At 49.7% G+C, this 21,980-nt stretch overlaps 11 protein-coding genes across 11 annotated transcripts; 5 read left to right on the top strand and 6 right to left on the bottom strand.

Annotated features, from left to right (window-relative positions):
* Positions 1–266: 266 nt before the first annotated feature.
* On the bottom strand, positions 267–2,138 carry eng2 (putative GPI anchored endo-1,3(4)-beta-glucanase; the record flags this gene model as incomplete). The annotated part of the gene is made up of 1 exon (XM_058459081.1): positions 267–2,138. One exon carries the CDS (start codon positions 2,136–2,138, stop codon positions 267–269), a length of 1,872 nt encoding a protein of 623 aa, XP_058322613.1.
* A 1,548-nt stretch (positions 2,139–3,686) lies between these two features.
* N7508_001014 (Zn(II)2Cys6 transcription factor domain-containing protein) lies at positions 3,687–4,914 on the top strand (the record flags this gene model as incomplete). The annotated part of the gene is made up of 2 exons (XM_058459080.1): positions 3,687–3,701; positions 3,772–4,914. The coding sequence occupies 2 exons, from the start codon at positions 3,687–3,689 to the stop codon at positions 4,912–4,914; spliced, it is 1,158 nt and encodes a 385-aa protein (XP_058322612.1).
* Positions 4,915–5,002: 88 nt separating this feature from the next.
* On the bottom strand, positions 5,003–5,993 carry N7508_001013 (RTA1 domain-containing protein; the record flags this gene model as incomplete). Its single annotated transcript, XM_058459079.1, has 3 exons — positions 5,003–5,472; positions 5,525–5,773; positions 5,846–5,993. The coding sequence occupies 3 exons, from the start codon at positions 5,991–5,993 to the stop codon at positions 5,003–5,005; spliced, it is 867 nt and encodes a 288-aa protein (XP_058322611.1).
* A 714-nt stretch (positions 5,994–6,707) lies between these two features.
* Positions 6,708–7,696, top strand: N7508_001012 (RTA1 domain-containing protein; the record flags this gene model as incomplete). The annotated part of the gene is made up of 3 exons (XM_058459078.1): positions 6,708–6,861; positions 6,922–7,170; positions 7,227–7,696. The coding sequence occupies 3 exons, from the start codon at positions 6,708–6,710 to the stop codon at positions 7,694–7,696; spliced, it is 873 nt and encodes a 290-aa protein (XP_058322610.1).
* Positions 7,697–8,260: 564 nt separating this feature from the next.
* Positions 8,261–8,884, bottom strand: N7508_001011 (uncharacterized protein; the record flags this gene model as incomplete). The annotated part of the gene is made up of 2 exons (XM_058459077.1): positions 8,261–8,602; positions 8,654–8,884. The coding sequence occupies 2 exons, from the start codon at positions 8,882–8,884 to the stop codon at positions 8,261–8,263; spliced, it is 573 nt and encodes a 190-aa protein (XP_058322609.1).
* Positions 8,885–9,610: 726 nt separating this feature from the next.
* Positions 9,611–10,327, top strand: N7508_001010 (phosphoribulokinase/uridine kinase family protein; the record flags this gene model as incomplete). Its single annotated transcript, XM_058459076.1, has 1 exon — positions 9,611–10,327. One exon carries the CDS (start codon positions 9,611–9,613, stop codon positions 10,325–10,327), a length of 717 nt encoding a protein of 238 aa, XP_058322608.1.
* A 34-nt stretch (positions 10,328–10,361) lies between these two features.
* On the bottom strand, positions 10,362–10,934 carry N7508_001009 (GFA family protein; the record flags this gene model as incomplete). The annotated part of the gene is made up of 4 exons (XM_058459075.1): positions 10,362–10,393; positions 10,446–10,566; positions 10,620–10,781; positions 10,830–10,934. 4 exons carry the CDS (start codon positions 10,932–10,934, stop codon positions 10,362–10,364), a joined length of 420 nt encoding a protein of 139 aa, XP_058322607.1.
* A 176-nt stretch (positions 10,935–11,110) lies between these two features.
* Positions 11,111–12,734, top strand: N7508_001008 (translation initiation factor eIF-2B subunit family protein; the record flags this gene model as incomplete). The annotated part of the gene is made up of 2 exons (XM_058459074.1): positions 11,111–11,217; positions 11,273–12,734. 2 exons carry the CDS (start codon positions 11,111–11,113, stop codon positions 12,732–12,734), a joined length of 1,569 nt encoding a protein of 522 aa, XP_058322606.1.
* A 289-nt stretch (positions 12,735–13,023) lies between these two features.
* On the bottom strand, positions 13,024–15,951 carry N7508_001007 (putative kinesin family protein (KlpA); the record flags this gene model as incomplete). The annotated part of the gene is made up of 4 exons (XM_058459073.1): positions 13,024–13,200; positions 13,251–14,815; positions 14,870–15,872; positions 15,934–15,951. 4 exons carry the CDS (start codon positions 15,949–15,951, stop codon positions 13,024–13,026), a joined length of 2,763 nt encoding a protein of 920 aa, XP_058322605.1.
* A 506-nt stretch (positions 15,952–16,457) lies between these two features.
* On the top strand, positions 16,458–18,644 carry N7508_001006 (coronin; the record flags this gene model as incomplete). The annotated part of the gene is made up of 8 exons (XM_058459072.1): positions 16,458–16,491; positions 16,550–16,578; positions 16,630–16,689; positions 16,756–16,898; positions 16,953–17,001; positions 17,052–17,155; positions 17,212–18,406; positions 18,465–18,644. The coding sequence occupies 8 exons, from the start codon at positions 16,458–16,460 to the stop codon at positions 18,642–18,644; spliced, it is 1,794 nt and encodes a 597-aa protein (XP_058322604.1).
* A 588-nt stretch (positions 18,645–19,232) lies between these two features.
* N7508_001005 (RING finger protein) lies at positions 19,233–21,809 on the bottom strand (the record flags this gene model as incomplete). The annotated part of the gene is made up of 6 exons (XM_058459071.1): positions 19,233–20,223; positions 20,270–20,858; positions 20,916–21,144; positions 21,198–21,562; positions 21,612–21,721; positions 21,772–21,809. 6 exons carry the CDS (start codon positions 21,807–21,809, stop codon positions 19,233–19,235), a joined length of 2,322 nt encoding a protein of 773 aa, XP_058322603.1.
* Between the last annotated feature and the right edge of the window lie 171 nt (positions 21,810–21,980).

Genomic DNA, 21,980 nt, shown 5'->3' with positions numbered 1-21,980 from the left:
GTTCTGATCGAGGTTCAAGCTGTGGGGGTCAGAAGTGCAAGTATTGGATGAGGGAATGTCTATCACAGATATATGGAGTTGTACACTTTTCATTAACTAGCTAAATTTCCCGCTGCGAGCTGGGTGAACAAGGGAGTGCGCTTCAAGAACTCAATAGACAGACTTGATCAAAGAATAGTCAAAAGTCGCTTAGGCCAGATCTAAGGCCTGCTGTACAATAAAAAAGGGAAACCGCCACCGAATACAAACAAACCGAAGGGCCAAACTTAAAGTGCAAAGGCAATCAACGCGCAGAGAACCGCGGGGGCACTCAGTGACAGCTTTTGAGCAGCTCCGGTGAAAACAGGGACAGCTCCGGTTGTGGACTCGCTGGAAACGAAGCTCCCAGAAGAGGTGGCTGCGGTCTCAGGCGAGACATCAGTTGGTGCAGAGCCCAGGGCCCGGGAGGGCTGAGACGCCACATTAGAGGGGGCAGCAGAGCGTGTCGCTGAAGGATGCAACCAGGAAGCACCGAATGGAGCCATACTTGGCGTCTCAGTAGGGGCCGGGGCCGAGGGGGCTGCACCGGATACTAAGTTTACTGGGGCCGAAGAAGGCACGTTGTCGTGTGCAGCAGCAACTGGGCTACTCTGGGCAGAGACACCTGTTTCAATGAATGGTTGGATTTGACCGACTGGGACGACTGCCTGCGATGTCGGAGATGATTGAGCAACAATTGCAGCTGCAGAGGTAGCTTCTTTGACCTGTTGGCTGTTGCCAGGAATCTCTGCGACTGGGACAGCAGGGGTGGTCACCACGGGGGTTGCGGGCAAGAGAGCAGCAAGAGAAGAAGATTTCTCGGCTTCGGGACAGATAGTCTTGGTCGAGGTGACGAGCGCCGTGATGGTCCGGGTCTTCTTAGTAGCATGGGACTGCTGAATCTCCTCAGTAGCGGTCTTTCCAAGGGCCGCAGCAGGAGCAGTAGAAGTAGGATTCAGTTCCTGGATGCTTCCAACGGCAGCTGTACCTTGAGAAGCCGACGAGTGCACTGCGGTGGCATGGTTCTCACCAGTGGACTTGGACACAACTGGAGCGGCTTCGGTGGTGGGAGCAGCAGCCTCGGTCTCAGAAGCTGCAGAATTGACAGGCGCAGCAGACTCGGAGGATTGGGAGGAAACAACAGCAGTTTCCTCTACACTAGTCTGATATATCTTGACAGAGTTGATTTCCCAGTAAGACTGCTCATACTGAGCAGGATGGTTGGCGACAAAGTTGTGGCAGCTTTGGAAGGAATCGGAATCGCTCATAGGGCAACCCGAGTCGCCAAAGACACCCCCAGCCCAGTCACCACAGAAAGTAACATCGAAGATGAAGGACTGAGCCTTGAAGGCATTTGCAACGTCGCATGATTCCTTAACCAGTGCCATGGGTGTGCCGAACTTGGTGACATCGGGCTTGCCGCTGGTGATAGAGGCTGGGATCGAGCTTCGGGGGAAATACCAAATCTTTAGGAACTCATCGGTCCACTGCATAGCATACACACCACCTCCCTGGCCATTGAATGAGGTGCCATAGCTGCCCTTGTGGCCCTCGATCACACATCCAACAGTTCCCAAGTCCTCACCACAGCCCGTGGCATTGACAACGCCAGTCATATCTGTGTCCGTCAAGCTGCATGTACCAGCGGTGTGCATGACAATCTCGTTGTGATCTTGAAGGTTGACACCCTCGATGATATCAATCTCTCCATCGCCGGGCCAATTCTTGCCAACGGACCAGAAAGCTGGCCATGTTCCACAGACGCTGCCAGGCATGTGGGCAATATCCGCAATGACCAAAGACTGGTCATAGTACTTTTTACTTCCAATGCGAACGGAGTCACGGCCCTTGCCGTTCGGGTCTAGTGTCGTTGTATGGTCGACTCCGAGGTATACACTGCCGCTGTCTGTCACCTTAACGAGGCCTGCGCTCTCGGCACTCGCCTTGTCGAGATAGTTGACATATCCGTTCGTCGGGTCGGATCCGGTGTGGAAGTTGAAATAGTCCAGGAAATTCTTCCCCTGCCAAGTCTCAACTAGGGAGTAACTTGTGGCGGCTACAGGAGAAGACAGTAAAGCGAGCATCAGCGAACCAGCGCTCAATGAACGTGAGGTAACCATCTTGATGGGCTTGCAACGAACAAGGTCCTTAAATGACTTTGATCTAGCAGTTGAAGGTAAGAAACCAGAAAAGAAAGTAATTGAACAAAAACGACTAAAAGAAAGGCAGACAATCCAGATTGTCAACAAGGAGAAAGGAATGTGAGCGTGTCGAACGTGTTCGCAGAACAACAGGAATTTGAGCCAAATATTTATTAATGCCCAGGTGCAGGTGCCCATGTATTTAGTTTTTCAAGAAAGGAAAGACCATTGAGGATCCATTCTTCCATCCAGTCAGAGGGACTGAGTGCCTGACCACTTCACTGTTGTATCCTACTAAGGCCGGGATAGGTTGCCATGTGCAAAAAGACCCAGGATGGCGCTCTAGCCAGAAGCCGAAATCCACCGCGACGAGGGATGATCCATTCTTCAGGGGTATAGAACGGCCAACGCACATTGCGGACTGGTCACTATCTCGGCGGTTAAGGGTGTGGGTGTCAACCTGAAACGTGCATCCCGCGCTATGGCGCACCCCCAAACAACCGATGAAACAGGGGAATATTGGCGAAGCCAATAAAACAGGGGGAACCTAAGGGCCAACAAACTGAGCAAAGTCATAAACCGTGAAGTTTCTTCGCCATAGTTGTGTATGATGTCGACGAGTTGAGTATGCGACATTCTTCCAGTGTTGTTGTGGAGACGCGGCCGCATTGTCGATCTAGAGTTAGTTTGCCGCTTCGCGCTCCACTAACCGCCTTAATTACTTGACGGCTTTCCTTCTTTTGAGTCTGGGCACGTCGAGTCCCACTTAGATCCTCTTCCCTTATTCCAAGAATAGGTCAAAATCACGGAGACCCCGGTGATGATTTCACAAAGAATGCGTTGGTGTGACAATAGAATACCTGCCACTGGAGATGGATTGTCAGCACGCCTTCTCAGAATCTGTATGCTAGAACACATATGGCTGCTCGGTTGAATTGCATTCACTGGGAGTGTTTATTCTAAGTTGCTACTCAGTTCGCGCTGTTGCGTTGTCATCCGCTAGGAAGCCAGAAGTATATATCACGGAAACAACCACTAAAATTTCACAGGTATTAACTTTGAACTCGCTACAAATCAGTTTCTGTAGATTCCACCACTCTGTGTCTACTATCATCTTCGATGGCTAATTGAGGCAAAAATTGGCAGCTTTCCATCAAGTTTGCGACAAGGAGGTAAGAACTGTAGGCTCTTCTACACCCGGGGTGTAGAGGTTGCATGAATGACAACCCATCCATGACAAATGATAATCAGTCTTCTTAACTGAACTTTAGAAATCTTGCAATGACCTAGAGCTACTCTGTTTCGAGTTGAAGATGTCCAGCCCTCCAAGGCTGAGATCTATAGGATCATTCGCTAGTCCCTGTTCTGACTAGCGTCCCATACTCTTAATCTTCAAAGCACATGACTCGCTGACTCATCACTCCCCCAATGGACATGGACATCTTTGCCTTCTTGAATTTCACGCCGACAGTATTCGCCGGGGTGGTCTGAAAATGGCCTTCAGACGCTCACATACTAAATCTCGCCATGGGTGTGCCAATTGTAAGCGAAGGCGGGTCAAGGTATCACGTAAATGCTCTCCCCTAGCTTCCACATCCTGACTCAATTACAGTGTGATGAACAACGTCCGAGTTGTACTACTTGCAGCCAGAGACAGGATGAATGTGTGTACAATTCCGAGGGGCCTTTTTTTTTCACAGAAAAGCAACGCCGAAGGCCCCAACGCACGAGGCGGTCTTCGGCAGACGATGTAACATCTCCCTCCAATAGAGGCACATTGCCTCTTCTTGATCAGTTCGAGGCAGCGGAGGTATCTGAAAGCACACCTAGACTGAACATGGAGCAGCTTGAACTTGAGCTCCAGTGGATCATGCATACGCATAAACTCCTAGCTCGCAGCGAAGAGACCCGCAAGGTCTGGGAGCTAGTGGTGCTAAAAGAGGCTCTCCAGGCACCTTTTCTGATGCATGGAATCTTGGGCCTTTCCGCACTACATTTGTCAAAACTTCGTGAGCCTGAAAGTCAATCCAAGTGGCTAAGTGTTGCAATTTCACACAAAAACATTGCCCTGTCCATGTTCTCCGATCAACTCTCCAATATTGACCGATCCAATGTCAAAGCAATGATGGGCTTTGCTGGTTTGGTAGTGGCATTTGGACTGGGAAGTGCCCTTACCCCTGGAACTGCTGATGGCCCAAGTCTGGACTCTTTGATTAAAATTTTTACTCTCTCGCGTGGTGTCCAGGCAGTCGCCAGCAGAGAGTTCGAATTCTTACTCCAGAGTAATTTTGCTCCTCTCTTCAACATAACGCAACCAGAAATATGTTTGCCCGATCATGTCATAGCTGCTTTTGACCGTCTCTGTGAACTAAACGCTCAGTGTGGCCAGCAATCTGTTCATCACAATTGTCCAGTCTACGAGCGAGTGATCAAGTCTTTGCGCGACCTAGCGGCTTTCACTTTAACAGAGCCCACATCAATGACTCTTGCCGCAGGCTGGGCTATTCGAGCACCAGCAGAGTATCTCAGTGATCTGGATCATAGAGTACCCTTTTCCCTCGTGGTGCTAGCCCATTACTGCGGATTTCTACACATGGCCTGCGAGAACTGGTGCGTAGGGCCTTGGGGCTCTGTGGTTTTAGAAGAGATTAGGCAGTCCTTGCCCTCTGACTGGCAGCCCCATATCAAGTGGCCGAAAGAGCAAGTCGGGCTGGCGCAAAGTAACCAACCGGGTACAATACCTATGGAGACTTGAAAGTAACATTTCGAAGAAATTGAGTTACAGATTCATTACAAACTCTTGCTATCATGAATGGCCGACTTTGAGAAACCGCCGTTACAAGCTACGCCTCCATGGCTCCACTCATCTCCAATGCCGATTCCGGCACGAACTTGCGCGTCTTGAAAACTTTCTCTGAGTACCGATCCCCCCGGCCAATAAGACAATTGATCTCACTGGGATGGACATATTGAAGAGCCAGCATTGCTACCAGCATCAACAACCCATCGAAGACATAGATGAACACTTCTTCTTTCATTAGATACCCATCATAGCCCTGGAGGTACTCCACAACACGAACAATCGATCGCACCAGAATTAGAACACTGGTGATGTACAAGGCAGTCAAGTGCCGACGCCACAGAATTGACAGTTCCATAGATCTCCCGGTGGGGTTGCTCATGATGCGTGACTGGAACACAAGGGCACTGATCATGAAGAACCCGAAAAAGATGATCTGCACGAAAAGTCCTCCGATAATGATGTGCTCACCAGTGGATGGATTTGTTGTGTCTTTTACCATAATGCCAGCGCCTGTTGACCCAGTCATTAGCCGAGTTCACTGTTTTGGACAAAATTGACTTACCAGAAGCTTGCATCAAGAAAGACAAGACATCACCCGCCACAAATATCTTGGTCAGCCATTTCAGTCTGATCAACGAGCACTTCTCTCCATCGAGCATGAATATGATTCTTCCGAGCGTCATGTAGACGCTTGCTGCCAGGAATGCCGGTGCAATCAAGATGAGAGCGCTTTGCATGATATACGGTCCCTTCGTGTAGTCCGGAGCCTCGATTGACGATAGCAGACGGCCGACATAACCGATCGTTTCGACTAAAAAATGAAAACAACATGAGAAATGAAAAAAGAAAAAAAAAATCTATGCTCAAGAGTATGGAGACTCACAGATACCGCCGATCAGGAATGGAATCATGAACCATGATCGCGTTCGCACCAATTGGTAGAAATGTAGGACGGTGCTCACACCAAGCAGCCCAACGAAGATACCTGCAGCTGGGCTGGATGGGGTATAGTAATAGAATGTCCAAGCCATTTTCTGAAAATAGAGGGAAAGTTCAAATGGGGAAAGTAAAGGAGAAATAATCCAAAACGCGCAGGTGATTGGGACACATTTATACGGCTGGACTGGGGCAAATTGATATTCTCGTGGCCTAGTTTGGGGTACGCGGATCCATGTCCTACAGATAGACAATTTTATCGTATTTCGCTCTACACTCCACTATAGGAAAGTCGGACAGGAAATTTCAATCGATAACCAGGAACCGGCTATGGGACTATTCGCAGCTGGATCCTCGTATTCGTGATGTTTTCCATTTTCGGGATCTAGAAGATAGTTGATTGGATGATGATCCTGAAACCCCAGGCTTATTGGGTAGATCATTGCAATCTAAGAAAGGCACTAAATTGTAGCTAGTTTGAACCCTTCGATGCCACATCAGACATTCGTATCGTTATACCAAAGAAGCCTAGTGGCGAAGACTTTTGAGCCTGGTATCTGTGGAAGCCGAGCCGCACCTTTCTAATGTCCTTGGTTCCAAGGCAGATAGAATATTACAGAACCTGCTGTATCTATTTTAAGCAAAATTTAAACAAAAGAAAACAATGGGGTCAGAAATTCTGTTCAGTAGAAAGGTCGGGGATTCCTTCAATTCTCTCTTTAAACCCCAGCTCTTGTATTCCTTCTCACATTAATCACCGGTACCAATATTTCGAGATTCTTTTATCTTGCACACCTCACTCGTTAAAGATGGCCGAAGGATTCAAGCTATACCACTACAGCCCATCATCTGGGACTGCTATTCCATTTGCTGCTCTTTTTGGCCTTACCACCGTGATACATCTGTGGCAATTGGGTCGAAATAGATCATGGTACTTCATACCATTTCTTATCGGTAGCCTCTGTATGATTCATTCTATCCACAATCCTCTCTCTACTATGTACTGACCGGTATGGACTTTAGTTGAGGCGTGCGGATACGTTGCGAGGTTCGTGAGTGCTGAAGAAACCCCGACTTGGACGACCAAACCATATATTGCACAAAGCCTGATGCTTTTGTTGGCGCCCGCTTTTTTCGCAGCCTCTATATACATGGTTCTTGGGAGAATCATTCGTCTTTTAAACGGGGCTTCGTGCTCACTCGTTAGACCATCATGGTTGTCCAAGATCTTTGTGACGGGCGATGTACTGTCGTTCTTCATCCAGAGTGGAGGTAAGCCGGATAATTCTAAAAAGAAGATTGGGTTCTGATGAGCACCGTTTTGATAGGTGGTGGTCTACTTGCTACAGCAAAAGACCAGTCGAAAGTCAAACAGGGAAACAACATGATTGTTGTAGGACTCTTCGTGCAAATCCTATTTTTCGGTTTCTTCATCGTCGTTTCCTTTGTTTTCCACCGCCGTATGCTCGCCACACCATTGTATGCCGTGGGCGATACCAAAATCCCTTGGACAAGTTACATGAGGGTTCTCTATGTTGCTAGCGCCCTAGTGATGATCCGGTCCATCTACCGAGTGGCTGAATATGTTCAGGGCAGTGATGGATATCTTCAGAGCAAAGAAGTTTTCATTTACGTGTTTGATGCGGCGTTAATGTTGATTGTTTGCTTGCTCTTTAATGTCTTCCATCCCAGCAAAATCCTGCCTCGAGCCTACAGGATAGAGGAAGAAACGGACGTGGAGATGTTGAACCAAGATGGACACACTGGTTACAGACACACTGGTTACAACAACCTTTGATTATCACTCGGGATCACTCAGTAGTGAGATGAATAATCAATTCATATATTCAGTTTTAGATATTTTGCCTTGCATGATAAGGACGTGACGTGGCCCGATGTTTGCCTCTGCCATCCGAAGGTATTGGCTCTGCAAAGAATAGTAATTGATTCTTTACGACGTCCACCAAACAATTAAATCCACTATGTCGAACCTGGGTGAAAATAATGAGCTCGAAGTCTCCATTGAGGATGAATTAAACGCGATACACTGCTATAAAGCATAGTCTGTTGGAACGTGTTTGTCTGATTCGACACAACTAGTAACTATTTAGAACTTTGAACAATCCAAAGATCACAAGTGAAGCCAAGCATAAGGTAATAAACGTCATTGGCAACCAAGTCGGCTGGCTTCACGAAGTGAGATGCTCTGGAATGGTCTGACTCAACAAGATGTCTACAATAAGGACCAAGATGTAGAGTCTGTGGAACAGCCCAAGCATTAAACTGGCCAGTAACCTAATCATTCCAAGCTTTGTATATATACATTGCTATTTGATGCATTGTCCAACCCGTGACTCCTCACTCATTCTGCTGGTTTTGGGTCCGGATCATCCCCCAACCATGTAGGGAGCAACCCCTGGAGGTTTTCGAGGGGGGCCGTGATCATCTCGGCGGCAGTCTCAAAGAGTGGCTTGTTTGGCACACTTGGACGTGAGTCGGATGGCACAAACACCTTGGCTCGTTGCAGAGCGTTTGCCAACTGCTCGCTTTCGTCGGAAGTAATGTGATTCTCCAGCTTTGGTAAATCGATTGTCTCTACATCATGAAAGTTTCTGCCAAGATCATCCATCAAGCCTGCGATCGTGGGAAGGAAACGTGGATCGGAGCTGCTCAAATCCTGAAAGGCATCAACTCGTTGTTTAATCTGTTCATGGTGTCAGGATATTCAATAATTGTCACAACCAGGCGCACCCACCGTGGAATGTTCTTTCCGATCTTTGTCTGCGATCGCCATTCCATCCGCTAAAAACTCTTCCATTGCAGGATAAACCACCAGCTCTTCGCTAACGGCATGGCGTGAGAGCTCCCCGATAAACTCCTTCTGGATACGGGCTTGCTCATCTTTGTCTTCCGAACTCACTATGGCATAGTAGTAAGACTGCATCTTCTTGTGGTCATTCTTGATTGCCTCGCTGATGTGGACCATATTAGACGATTGTGATGTAGAACTAGTTTCTCAAACCAAAGAAAAATTCCCCTTAATTCTGACAATACGGAAGCTCATAAACACCCACCGTTGCCTACAGTGGCCAATATGACGTCTCATAGTCAGAGATTGACCATAAGGCTCACGATACTTTCCCCATCGCCACCCATACGGAACCGCATTCCGACACGTGCGGTCCCTTCTGACGTTTGATGCATATCATATCGGTTTAGCAACTCAAGGTCCTTATGGCAATATGTATTTTAAAGTTAGCGCAGGCGAAGGCAACGAGAAAGACTCATATCTAAGATAGCATCTTGTGTGATTTCCTGTATTTTTTGTATCCAGATTCTGGTCTCATTGTGTTGGTAATCAATATGTACTTTAACATCAAGCACCAAGAAGCCATCTCTAGCTATGAAAATATAAATTACAAAATAATTTTCCTCCACCATTGTTCGCCATTTGAGGTATAACTCGGGGCAACACCGAGAGTGCTTTGCATCGGATCACAGTCTCCCGGCACCCCCTCCACCTCTACTTAATAATTCCCCTTGAGAAGAATGTTGAATGGCGTAAGTTCCTATTGTTCTTCTTTTTCGCCGTATAATACCTTGATCTCCTGCGGTGGTTGAAGTATCTAGGGTTTGCGGTAATTGAATATCATTCATTCAAGGTAACGTTCAACTTCCAATTAACCGCATCTTTCTCATACTAATTATGTAGATGGAACCCGAATACAGCCAATTGGCAGAAACTATCTGCAGACAAGCCAACGCTCATCCCAAACCACGCTACTTGGTTGCCATCGCAGGTATACCCGGCTCGGGGAAGACTACTACGGCCCAAAAGGTGGTCTGTCAACTAAATCGAATAACCCGAAAGGCAATCATTCTCTCCATGGATGGATTTCATCTATCTAGAGCAGCTTTGAACCAGCTGCCTGATCCCAAGGAGGCACACATTCGTCGAGGTGCCCCTTGGACGTTCGATGTCACCCGCTTCGTATCTTTCGTCCGTCAACTTCGCACCTGGGCAGATGAGACTCCGTTGGCAATTCCAGGCTCTGGGACATGGTCTGGTGCAGATATTTTACACGCACCAACGTTTGATCATGAGGCAAAAGATCCTGTGGAGAATGGCACTTGCATCACTCCGGATGCTTCGATTCTCATACTCGAGGGGAACTACTTACTTCTCGATGAGCCCGGCTGGCAAGAAATCGCAGGTTTGGCCGATTACCGCGTCTTTGTTGACTCGGATCCCCAAGAAGTACGGGGGCGGTTGGCTCAGCGTCACTTGCAGGCAGGCATTGAGAAGACGCTGGAAGAAGGATACCGTCGTGTGGATAGTAATGACTTCTTGAATGCTATCTTGGTTCGTGAAAAGCTTTTGACGCCGGACATGGTTTTAACGAGCGTGCCGGTAGAGAGTGACATATGAAATATACCAAATGCTGCATGTCTTCCCTAAGTTATCACTGCTTCACCTCCTGCTTGTGGAAAATATCTATTGTCATTAGACAACATAGGGCATAGACGCTGTCTTATATTTCACTCACTTGGAATCTCAGGCATCCAGCTTGCACGAGCCTTGCAAAAGAACTCACCCTTAGGATGCAAGGCTTCTGGGTCGTCAAGAGAGCCAACACAAATGTATCGGAAGAAGTCCTTGGCGGTATCCTGTAGCTGTAGTCAGTACAATATTATGTCTCTTGGTCATGGATCCAACAAACTCCATATTCTAGGACAAAGCTGCCACAATTATCACAAAACTCTCGATGGATTACCACTCCTGATCCATTATCGGCAGCATGTTCTTTTGGAAGACCCTTCTTCAGATGAAATGCGTCTTTTGGGACCTTTGCTGTCAGGCCATAGTTCGTCCCGAAAGCTTTCTGTTTGAGTCAGTGGGAGTATCAAGCCAAGACTGTGTAAAGACAAACCTTGCAATTATTGCAGTGACAGACAGACGCTCTGGCATCGTCGACGGACTCTAGTTCGAGCTCGTATTCAATCATATGGCAGATACAAGACCCTGTGAGTAGCATTGTGAATGCAAGTATACTGATATCAGGTATGACGTCAGAGGTTCAGCCAAGGACATCATCACTTCGTCCAGAGGGCTTCACCTCAACTTATACTCCCAATATCATCTGGTCAAGTGACTTTAGAATGACTCTGGTATGATGTTATGATTACGAAGCCTTTGCTATTTCCCATCTCCATGTCTTCACAGTCTGAGCTTCAAAAGAGACGGGTGGTATCTGTGTTTCTTTTCTCAAAGAATCAAGTTGCTTTATTTCGACGCAGCGAGAAAGTCAGAACATATGCGTAAGCTCGCAAGGCCTTTTTTGGACTTCTGTCTCAATTTTACTGACGTCGGCAGACACTATCTCGCTCCCATATCTGGCAGCCTTGACTTGGGCGAATCACCGCTGGCCGCAGCATGGCGTGAGTTGGAAGAAGAAACAACATTAAGCTTACGAGACGTGGATCTCTATCGACAAGGGATCCCGTATGTGTTCGCTGATGACTCGGTTAATCGGGAATGGACCATATATCCATTCGCATTTCGTTTGAAATCACGAAACGAAGGAGGCCATGGAGGGGAAGCCATTCGCCTCAACTGGGAACATCAAACTTGGGGTTGGTATGATCCTGCAGGAATTGAAAACAGTGACCGATTTGAGGGTGTGCCACGACTGAAGGACAGCCTGCGACGAGTCTGGTTCGAGGGTGACATGAACCAAGGAACCAGCAAAGCACTCAAAGCAGGCCTAGAGCAATTGAAGACAGATCATCAGAGCGGATCTCACGAACTGACCACCATCGCTGTCAAGGCATATCGACATGTGATATCCCAGATGCAAGAAGATATTGACGCAGAATGGTGGAAGACTGCTCGAACCGCAGCCTGGCATCTTTCGAAAAGTGGACGAGAAAGCATGGGAACAGCCACAATGAACGCATTCTTAGAGCTGATGCCCGACATGGAAGAAATCGTTCACCAGAACTTGTCCCGCGAGGTCAAATGGGATCGCTTTCTAGGCGTATTCGACCGCCAGCTGGACAAGCGAAACAATATGTCAGCACGCATCAAATGCACTTTCGCAGAGTATCTCCGACGCTCTTTTTCTAGCACTATTGAGTCTGGCGCAGAGAAAGATTCTCTAGTCATTCTCACACTGTCAGCCAGCTCTACTATTCGCGACAGCATTCTCGACACCTTTGCCTCTCTTCCCATCCGTCACCTAGACGTGCGAATTTTGGAGTCTCGGCCACTTTGTGAAGGAGTCCGCATGGCTTCATCCATTCTCTCCGAATTCCAAACCAAGTTCCCTCCTTCTTCTGGCCGGGTCCTAAAATTGACAGTCTACACTGATGCATCTGTTGCCATGGCTAGCAAAGGGGTGGACTTTCTCCTGCTAGGAGCCGACCGTATTTCAGCCGATGGCTCTGTTTGCAACAAAGTTGGTTCCTACCCAGCCGTATTGGCCGTCAAACAGGTCTCATCTGCCTCGGTATTGGTTTTTAGTGAGCTGGAAAAGGTAGACGCGCCTGGAACTGGAGAGTTGCATGATTACGAGGATAACGGACCCAGGGAGGTGATGGACTCGTGGATAAACAGCGGTATCAAGGCAGCCAAAACTTTCGATGATGCACTCCAGAATACTCGCCAGGAAGATATCAATTATGCGGTCGAGGTGAAAAATGTCTACTTTGAATGGATCCCGCCTTGGTGCCCAGATGCTTTTATCTGTGAGCAAGGGGTAATGGATATTATGGACATCAATAAGAAGGCACATCAGGTCAAGCTGGGAGTAGATAAGTATTTTGGTTCGCTGTGAGACCTAATAATCAAAGACTTCGTCGTGTAGAACGTCCGAGATACTCCTATGGTGTAAATGGATATGCTGAAAAGAAGGCACTGTGCATCGAAAAAGCAAATAAATGTAATATTCCATACAATAAATCACATGCCAAGACAGGATCGAGTATCTCCAAAGGCTGCCAGAAACGAAAGACCATCCCAACCAAGGCGCCAGGGTAGAGGACAGGATCGTGAAAGACCTCTACCCAAAGAAAAAAATGGGGCGGAATATATGCAAGAGGTGGATGGAGAAGGTATCATGATGCTCAAGCGTCGCGGACGCGGGCCTGTCGTTTGGCAGTGCCAATGTGGGTGTTGTGAACTTTGGTGGCAAACTTCAAGCTGGTCAAGGTCTCCGACATGTGCGCCTGGAGAGGACTGACCATGACGAACATGAGTGTCTTGGAGTTCCCACCTAGAGAGAATTGAAGTAAGTAGGTAAGCTGAAGGGGGAGTTAGTATGTGCCAAAGTACATAGCTTGGAGAAACGTACCTTGCTGTTTCGGTATGGGATGTGGCCTCCCTCCTTCCCTTGGCCAAGGGCCGAAATCACATCGCCCAGAGAACTGAGGCTGCGATTAATGTTTTGCGTCTCCTTCAGACGCTCGCCTGTGGCTCCACTGTGGCTCAGGCGTTCACTTCCTGCCAAGTCAACCAAGTTGAGAGTGCCCTCGCTTCGCTCGCCGGTGACGTGGTTGACACCGGTGAGCTTAAGGATGAAGACCGAGTGCGACCGGGATGAGCGCTCGTTGGCTTTGGTAGCTGCCACTGAGCGGTTGGCATCAGCATTCTTGAGGATGGACTCCACCATCTCGGGCGAGTCGAGATCGACAGTGGTAATGTCAGTGATGGTAGTCTTTCCCCGCTGCATGTCGTGACGGATCTCATGCTTCTTCTTGTCCAACTCATCGGGGTTACCCAGGAGATCATTAAGATTCTCATTGTAAACTTCGACAAAGTTGCCTGCCATTGAGTACCGCCAACCCTTCTCCTCCAGGCCCTGGGCAGTCTCGTAGATCTGGTGAACAGCACGGGGAATCATGCCATCAACCGATGACATTGTGTGAGTCTTGCCACTACCAGTCTGGCCATAGCAGAAAATGCAGACATTATAACCATCGAGGGCACTCTGGACAAGCTGACTAATTTCATCGAAAACCTCGGCGTTCTGGGTGGTCGGATTGAATACACGATCAAAGGAGAAAGTATTGTTCTTGCGACTGACTGTTCCAAGGCTGGTCTTTTCCTCAGGTCCCAGGATATTGATCTCCTTGGCATCATCGGCCTCATCCGGGTATTGCATGAGAGTAAGCTGAGAAGCAGGCTCATTCTTGAGCGAAGGACGAACACGGCAGAATACACGGATGTTGCCTTTCAGTTCCTGTACTTGATTGTGAAGTTTGCGACGCAGAGTTTCCTCTCTGCGCAACTTCTCCCTGATGGCATCTGTCTCAGCAAGTGCATCCATCATCTGCTGGTTGGACCGCTCAAAGGCTTTCGACTGCTCTTCTCTTCCACCCTCAAGGAACTCAATGTGGGCCTTCAGAGCCCGTATGGATGACTCCAGTGTGACACTGTTGCTGCTTGCAATGTCCAGATTTTGTTTGAAATCCTGGACAGATTTCCGCTCACGAGACAAGTCTTCCTTCAGCCCTTGTAGCTCAATATTCAATGTGTTAAGCTCCCGATCCTTGCGCTCCAATTCAATTTGCGACTTCTGGGTATCCAGCGCAGATTGCGAAGTGAGCTGGCCAAGAGCCCGTACTCGGGCTGCTTTTTCATCCTCAATTTCGCGGTTGAATTGCCTTTTTAGTTCACGAATCTCATCTTGATGTCGCAAACTCATCGTCTCCATCTCCTTCTTATTGCCTTGTTGAATTGATTCCATATTGATGCGCTGGCGTCGGTCGAGGTCGTCCATGGCTATTTCTTGGTCACGCTTGGCCTCTTTCAGAATATGCTCTGACGTTTGTAACTGGTTTCGCAAGGATTCCAATTCCACGCGCTGGGTGACATTAAGTTCCTTGAGGCTATCGCGAGATATTTCGAGCTCATTGACTGGAACAAACAATCAGTATCAGACGAATCGACCTTTCCAACAGGTTCGCTTACTCCTTGTCTTGTAAACCTCAACAGTCTCCTTGAGGCCAGAACTTGCCTGTCCCTGTTGGTTCATGTGGGACATGAAGGTCTGCATCAATTCTTCCATGTTGCGTTCGCGGGAATCTTGATCCCATTCGGGTCCTGTGGCATGGTCAAAACTTTTGGTCGAGGAAACTTTTGACAAAAACGATAGCTGGGGTCTGGGGGGTGAGCGCATTGAAGAAGCAGAAGGGGTTCTGAAAGGTCTGGCGGGCAAATTAAAGCATTCTGGAGGGGCTACAGCCTGCACGGGTCCAAGTGGGTTTGGGAGCGCACTGGGTCCATTGCAAGACGGGATAGAGAGCATTACGGGGATCGTCATTGCATGCCCTAGGTTGGGAGAATAGGGCTCGTTGGGGAGAGACGGTTCCGCCAATTCCCCAAACTCATCACAAGTATCTTCCAATCCGGGGGTGACGGGTCCAAGGGAGTAACGGGGGATTCGACTGGGAGAGAAAGAAAAAATTCGCATACCCTTTCGTTTGCCTAGCACGCTAGGGGAGGTGTCTTCCATGTGAGTATCTAATGCACTCGCTGCGCGCGGAATCGATGCGCCGACAGGTCTGCGACCGTTGAAGGATGTATTGGGTCGCGACATGGCGGAAGGGGGGCGGGAACCAGGGCCGACGGTGGAGGAGAAAGGACCATTTGCGGCGCGCGATGCAGGTGTGGTTGATCGGGACATGGTTGATGATGCGTACGAATTTCCCCGGCTATGCGCCTTGGTGGTTGGCTGCCGGGTGACGGAGCCTGGTCTCTTCGTTTCGGGGTTCGCTGTCTTGGGACGAGTTGCTTCATAGGTCGTTAGCTCTTGTTGCAACATGGCTTCAGTGTATTGCATACGCGACATGCTCATGGCCTTGCTCGCGATCGATCCTGGTGGCATGATGCCGGAGCGAGAGTTTGTAGTCGCTGAGCTGGCCTCCCGGAGTCCCTGCGGGATGCGCGTCCGAGTAGACGCCCTGGTCTGGGGCTGTCCAAGAGTTAGGAACATCAATGCGACATCTTGGGAACAATCAAAGTGGGGTGTTTACCATGTTTTCACCATCCATGTTAGAGTTCGACCGCCAGGTAACCGGCGAGTAAAGTATCCGGGAGAGAAGGATCAGCTCACGTCCAGCCACTGTCTATGATGACTGGAACTGGTTGGCAAAAGAATCAACAAGCAGTAGCATGCCAAACAATGGTCTAAGCGGAGAAGAACAAGTAGAGTCTCGAATGAGCGCAAACTGGTTTCTGGAGGGACGATATGCAGTTCGGAGGTAAACAAACGCTGACTCAACGGGTCGGGCGCTAGGCCACGTTGGGAGTAGCGTGGTATTGGTAATACAGGTCTGCACGTGACGCAATCCGGCCAAAAGCGCGCGATTGGCGAATTCCTGCAAAAAGGTGGTAATGGTGGAATTCGGGGAATTGGCTGCTCTTTGTTTCAGTGGACTGTTCTGTCTCTAGTCGTGGGGCGTGTGTTGCCTCCACTCGAATTCCCCATAGCTTGGTTCTCAACGTCCCTTTCACCTCCTTTTCTCTCTATACCTCTCATCTATTTGAGCTCTTGACCATGTCCGGACGTTTTGTTCGTTCCTCCAAGTATCGTGAGTATTATTCCTTCTCAGACTGCGCCATTACCCTCCCACCGACTAACACATACAGGCCACGTCTTCGGGCGTTCGACGAGAAAGGTAGACTCGATTACCTCAAACTCCGTCTTTCTATTCTAACCCTCGCTGTAGGACCAATGCTACGATAACCTTCGAGTCTCGCGCAATGCCTGGGATACCAACCTTCTCAAGGTGTGTTTTGCCTTCTGCGCCACCCCTGATGCCAACCCGCGGTCTTCTAACGTCCAGCGCATTTAGGTCAATCCGAAGCATATCGCCGTGAATTGGGAAGCAGGTGGCGGTGGGGCCTTTGCGATTATTCCTTTAGAGGAACGCGGCAAGCTTCCGGAGCGCATTCCTTTGTGCCGAGGTCACACTGCAGTTGTCTTGGACACCGACTGGTAAGGAGTGAAAATTGAAAGCATGCTTGTCCCCGACTTATTGAAGCTTTGCAGGAACCCGTTCAACGACGATCTGATTGCCTCGGGTTCTGATGATGGAAAGGTATAGTTTGACAAGCCATGGGTATCCCGGTTGCGACTGACCACGCGCAGGTTTTCCTCTGGCGGGTTCCGGAGAACTTCACCGTCCGCCCCGATGCCGAAGCGGACGATATCAAAGACCTCGCGCCTATCGGCAAGCTGAGTGGTCATCCTAAGTGAGAATTGTCCTTGGCACATCCCACCACGCTCCTGTATTGACCCCTCTATGCAGAAAGATCGGCCACGTGCTTTTCAACCCCGCGGCAGAGAACGTGCTGGCAACGGCCTCGGGTGACTACACCGTGAAGATTTGGGATATTGAGGCCGGTTCGCCCAAGCTCACCCTCAACATCGGTGACATCGTGCAATCCCAGTCATGGAGTGCCAACGGCTCCTTGTTGGTCACCACCTCTCGTGACAAGAAGCTGCGCATTTGGGATGTCCGCCAGGAGCGTCCAGCCCACGAAACCAATGGTCACACTGGCGCCAAGAACAGCCGCGCTGTGTGGTTGGGAGAACGCGACCGCATTGCGACCACCGGTTTCTCTAAGATGAGTGACCGTCAGCTGGCGCTCTGGGATATCCGTGCTGTGCGTGAACCTATCAACGGATTCAAGACCTTGGATTCCATCTCCGGTGTATGCATGCCCTTCTGGGATGACGGCACCAACTGCTTGTATTTGGCGGGACGAGGTGATGGCAACATCCGTTACTTCGAGCTCGAGAACGACAAGTTCGAGTTCCTTTCCGAGCACAAGTCTGGCGACCCGCAGCGAGGTGTTGCCTTTATGCCCAAACGCGGTGTCAACATGCACGAGAACGAAGTGGCTCGCGCTTATAAGACTGTGAACGACTCTTACATTGAACCGGTTTCCTTCATAGTCCCCCGTCGCTCTGAGAACTTCCAGGACGATATTTACCCCCCTACTAGTGGTCTGGCTCCCGCCATGTCCTCGTCCGAGTGGCTGGGTGGCAAGGAGGCAATCCCCCCAAAGATTTCCATGGCCAGTTTGTTCGATGGTGAGGGTCTCAAGGAGGTATCTGGAGTGGAAGAGAAGCCTACTGGGGTCATCGACACCCCCGCTCCCAAGGCCGTCGAACCCCCCAAGCCCGTTGAGGCGCCCCAGAAGACCCACGAGCCAGCTACTCTCAAGGCAGCTCCTGAGCCTGTCCCCGAGCCTGTCTCCATTGGACGCCCAGCTCCCTCCATGAAGGAGCAGGGGGCTTCAATGGCTGCCATGGTCAACAAGTTCGCCGACGGCGAAGAAGACGGCAACGTCTCGGATGACGATAACTCCAGTTTCGAGGAGGTTCCCAAGCCAGTTGAGCGTGCTACACGTTCTCCCGTGGCTGAAACCTCTTCGCCACGGGTCAGCAGTCCTTTGAGACCCAAGGAGATTGAGACCAAGTCTCAACCCGCCACTGCTGTACGTCTACTCATTTCCTGCATAAGCTCCTGATTGCGACGCATACTAACTGTCTCAGATCTCTACCCCATCTTCTCCGGTCCCCGAAACCTCCACTCCCCAAGCTGCCGTTCCCAAGAACGATATCGAAGAGATCAAGAACCTCATTGCAGAACAGACTAAGACCATCGCATCCCAGGCTTTGCAAATGCAAACGCTGACCGCGGAGATCGAGGCTTTGAAGAGTAAGATGAACTAACTTTCACCGCATATTTTTCTTTCTTCCTGACTTGTGCTTCGGGTTGGTCGGTGTTTGACGTACATGAGGTGCAGTGTGGATAAGATTTATTGTTTCTTTTTTTTTAGCGGAATTGTCAATACATTGGCCCTTTGCAAACAAAATTTGGCTATGATTTTAGTTCGATAGCCACAAATATGAGATATTCAGCCCTACCTCGAAATATGTAGTGTCTAGAAGCAGTCAGCGATATATTCTGCTTATGTCTATAGATTTGTGTGCGCATGAATTTGGGTCCACCCAAGAATGTGATTAAGCAATGGTCTATTATATATCTCAGCCGTGCCTGGAGCTACAGATCAATTCTCCAATACATTGAAAGGTGAACAACGCAGAAAATTCCATTAAAATTCCATTGTGTATCTAACCATCACGGTAGAATTTTCATCGAAATAACATGGACTAGTCAATATACCTACTTCAGAGCAAGCCGGTCAAGGAAAATGCCATGAGATGCAAGAAAATTAGAAAGCAACCATTCCCGACGCCATTCCCCCTAATGAAATTTTGTGTATGCAAGATGCAAGAGACCAGAGACTTATCCAGAGCTTAGAGCTCATCCTCATACTTGTAATTGATGCGGCGGCCCGCCACCACACGATCTTGACGATCTTGCCGGCTGTCTCGGCGACGACCAGACTTGGTCTGGCTGCGATGCTGTTCTTCGCGCTCGAGGCGCTCTTTATTTCGCTTTTCCCGCTCCAATGTGTAGGGGTCTTTCTCCGCCTTAGTTTTCTGAACTGATCCGTTTACGTGGTTCCGGGTATGGTCTTCATCTTCACGCTTCAGACGTCGGGATTGGTGGTCGTTTCCATTCGTGGAGGGAGATCGCTCGCGGCGAGAACGCTTGCGGTCACGATCACGCTCTCTGGGATGTTCTCGATTCCACTCACGCTCTGAAGTCCGATCTTTATCGCGAGTACCGTCTTTGCGACTGTCACGCTGGGTATCGCGCTCCCGAGGATGGCGGTCTCTTTCACGGTCACGGTCCCGATCCCGTCGACGACTGTCTCTATCTGCCTGCGTTCGGTTGTTTTCACGTCGACTCCCTCTGTCCTTGTCAGGGCGGTAGCTGCTGTTGATTCGGCTAGTAAGGTCACGTTGCTCTGGAGCTTCAAATGGTGCTTTTGTTCGGCCATTTGTTTCTGTCTGCCGTGCAATCCGGTGCAAACGGCCCGAGGAGCGGGCATCTCCATTGCGGCTTGAGGCGCGGCTGCGACTGCGACCATCGCGACTACGGTGTCGGCGTGAGCGGTGAGAACGAAGGCTACCATTCCGGTCCTTCTCACGATCACTTCCATGTTGACGGTGGCGTGAGGATCGACGCGAAGATGCCCGTGAAGGCGAGCGAGTGTGTTGGGCATCGGACTGTAGTTCGTCAACCCGGTCCATGCGCTTCAACTCTGGCTCCCGTCGGTTCTCCTGATCATATTCAGCATCATGTGCAGATGACGAGTGGGCACGCGAAGCTCGACTCCCCGGAGAGCGAGATCGTGTTTCACGACAGGCATCATTCAGGGGGGTTTGGCGCAGATCATCACTGGAAGAGTTAGAATATTGGAACGAACAAGGCAATCGAAACTTACGAAGCTCGGCCAGAGAGTCGCAAAACGCTAGTGTTGGGTAGTCCCTGCCGCATAGCACGCGGCGCAGCTGGTGCACCCTCCACACCTGGTCCTTCGGATCGGCCATGTCGATATCCCATGTTTCCTATGCCACCATTTGGCACTCCATCGATGGGCTGGGGGTTACATTCCTCAGTTTGTCCTGTATTTTCAGTATTGGGATTGTGATTTTGATTACCCTGTACATTCATTGGGCCTTGTGCGTATCCTGAATTAGCATAATGGCCTTGCACCGGCCCAAAGCCACGACCATAGCCACGGCCACGGCCTCGGAATGCACCGCGGCCATAACCTGATCCGTAGTAGGCAGACTGATCCGGATAGATATTAGATCCATATGCTCCTCCGTAGGGAGGGCCCGTGCCATTAGCAAATGCGTTTGGATTGATATTATCTTGGCCTTGCCACATGTTGTTCTGGGCGTCCCATCCTAAGGATCCATACATGCCCCCGTTGAAGTTCCCCGCGTTCATGCCCATGCCAGTCATGTTCATCCCGTAGTCACCAAAGATCCCTTGATTTGCCATTGGGTCCATCCCCATGGGCATTCCTGGGCACGTATTAGCAAGAGTGGTGGCAAAGAGAGATAGCCTGGAACGTAACTTACCCATCGCATTGGGGAAATTGAACATGCCAGTCATGTAAGGATTCATGCCATTTCCATTCCAACCCATTGAGAAGCCTCCCATATTCGGGGTCATTGCAGCGGAGTTGGTATCAGGGGCATCCTGGGGAGCGGGAGGATCCTGTGAAGGAGGCTCTGCGTTGAGGGCATCCTCGTTGGGTTCAACGGCCTGGTCAGCACCATCAGTCGTCTGTTCAACAGCTACCTCGGGCTGCACAAGAAGTCAGGAAATGGAAACACCGGGATAAGGGATGTGAGTCTTACCGGTGCGGACTGCTCGACAGCATCTGTAGAAATTGGGTCTGGGGCGCTCTCTTGCGTTGGATGTGTAGAATCCTCTACTTCGAGGTTCTCGGATTGAGGTTCCGCAGCAACAGGCGCATCGGCATTTCTGACTCCTGCGGTATCTTCACCATTTTGACCAGGACCAGCTTCCTGGGCGGGTATGGGATCAACAGGGGTGGCTGGACTTGATGTTATCGCGGCCTGGCGATCCTTCTCACGTTTCTTCTCCTCGGTCCGTAAAAAAGCCTTCAAAGTTGTGCGCAAAGCTTTGTTTGGTTTGCAGAGATCCGGGGAGACTGGGGTATGCGCGCAGACGGGACAGGTATCGGGCAGAGAGGTTTGACCTGGAGCAGAGTTTAGTGATAGTCGAGTCAACAATTGGAGAGCACATACAAGGTTCACAAATTGACTGGTCGCAGCATGGCAGGCGAAAAGCATCGACAGCAAGCTTGTTGCAAATCGCACATCGCAACTTGAACGGAATATCGTCCTGGGCTAGGGTACTGCAGGATAATCAGTATGGAATTCGAGATCGGCATTCCGGTCCACATACCTGACAATGTCCATCAAGCTGGGCGCATCAGCCGCCATGGCTGGTGATGTTAGAAAGAACCTCAGATCACAGCGGGCATCTCAACAAAAAAAAAAGCTCAGGTCGCGCGGAGAGATAGATCTGCCGAGAATGTCAGCGAAAAGCCACCAAGCCACACATGATCCTGAATTCCCTCAGATTAGATCAAGTTATTGGAGGTTCATCAAGTC

The sequence above is a fragment of the Penicillium antarcticum genome (assembly GCF_028974205.1).
Source record: "Penicillium antarcticum strain IBT 31339 chromosome Unknown utg000002l_segment0_segment0, whole genome shotgun sequence".
In the NCBI taxonomy this organism is placed as follows: domain Eukaryota; kingdom Fungi; phylum Ascomycota; class Eurotiomycetes; order Eurotiales; family Aspergillaceae; genus Penicillium; species Penicillium antarcticum.
Note: the sequence above shows the minus strand (reverse complement) of the source record. Positions and strands in the feature narration are given on the sequence as shown.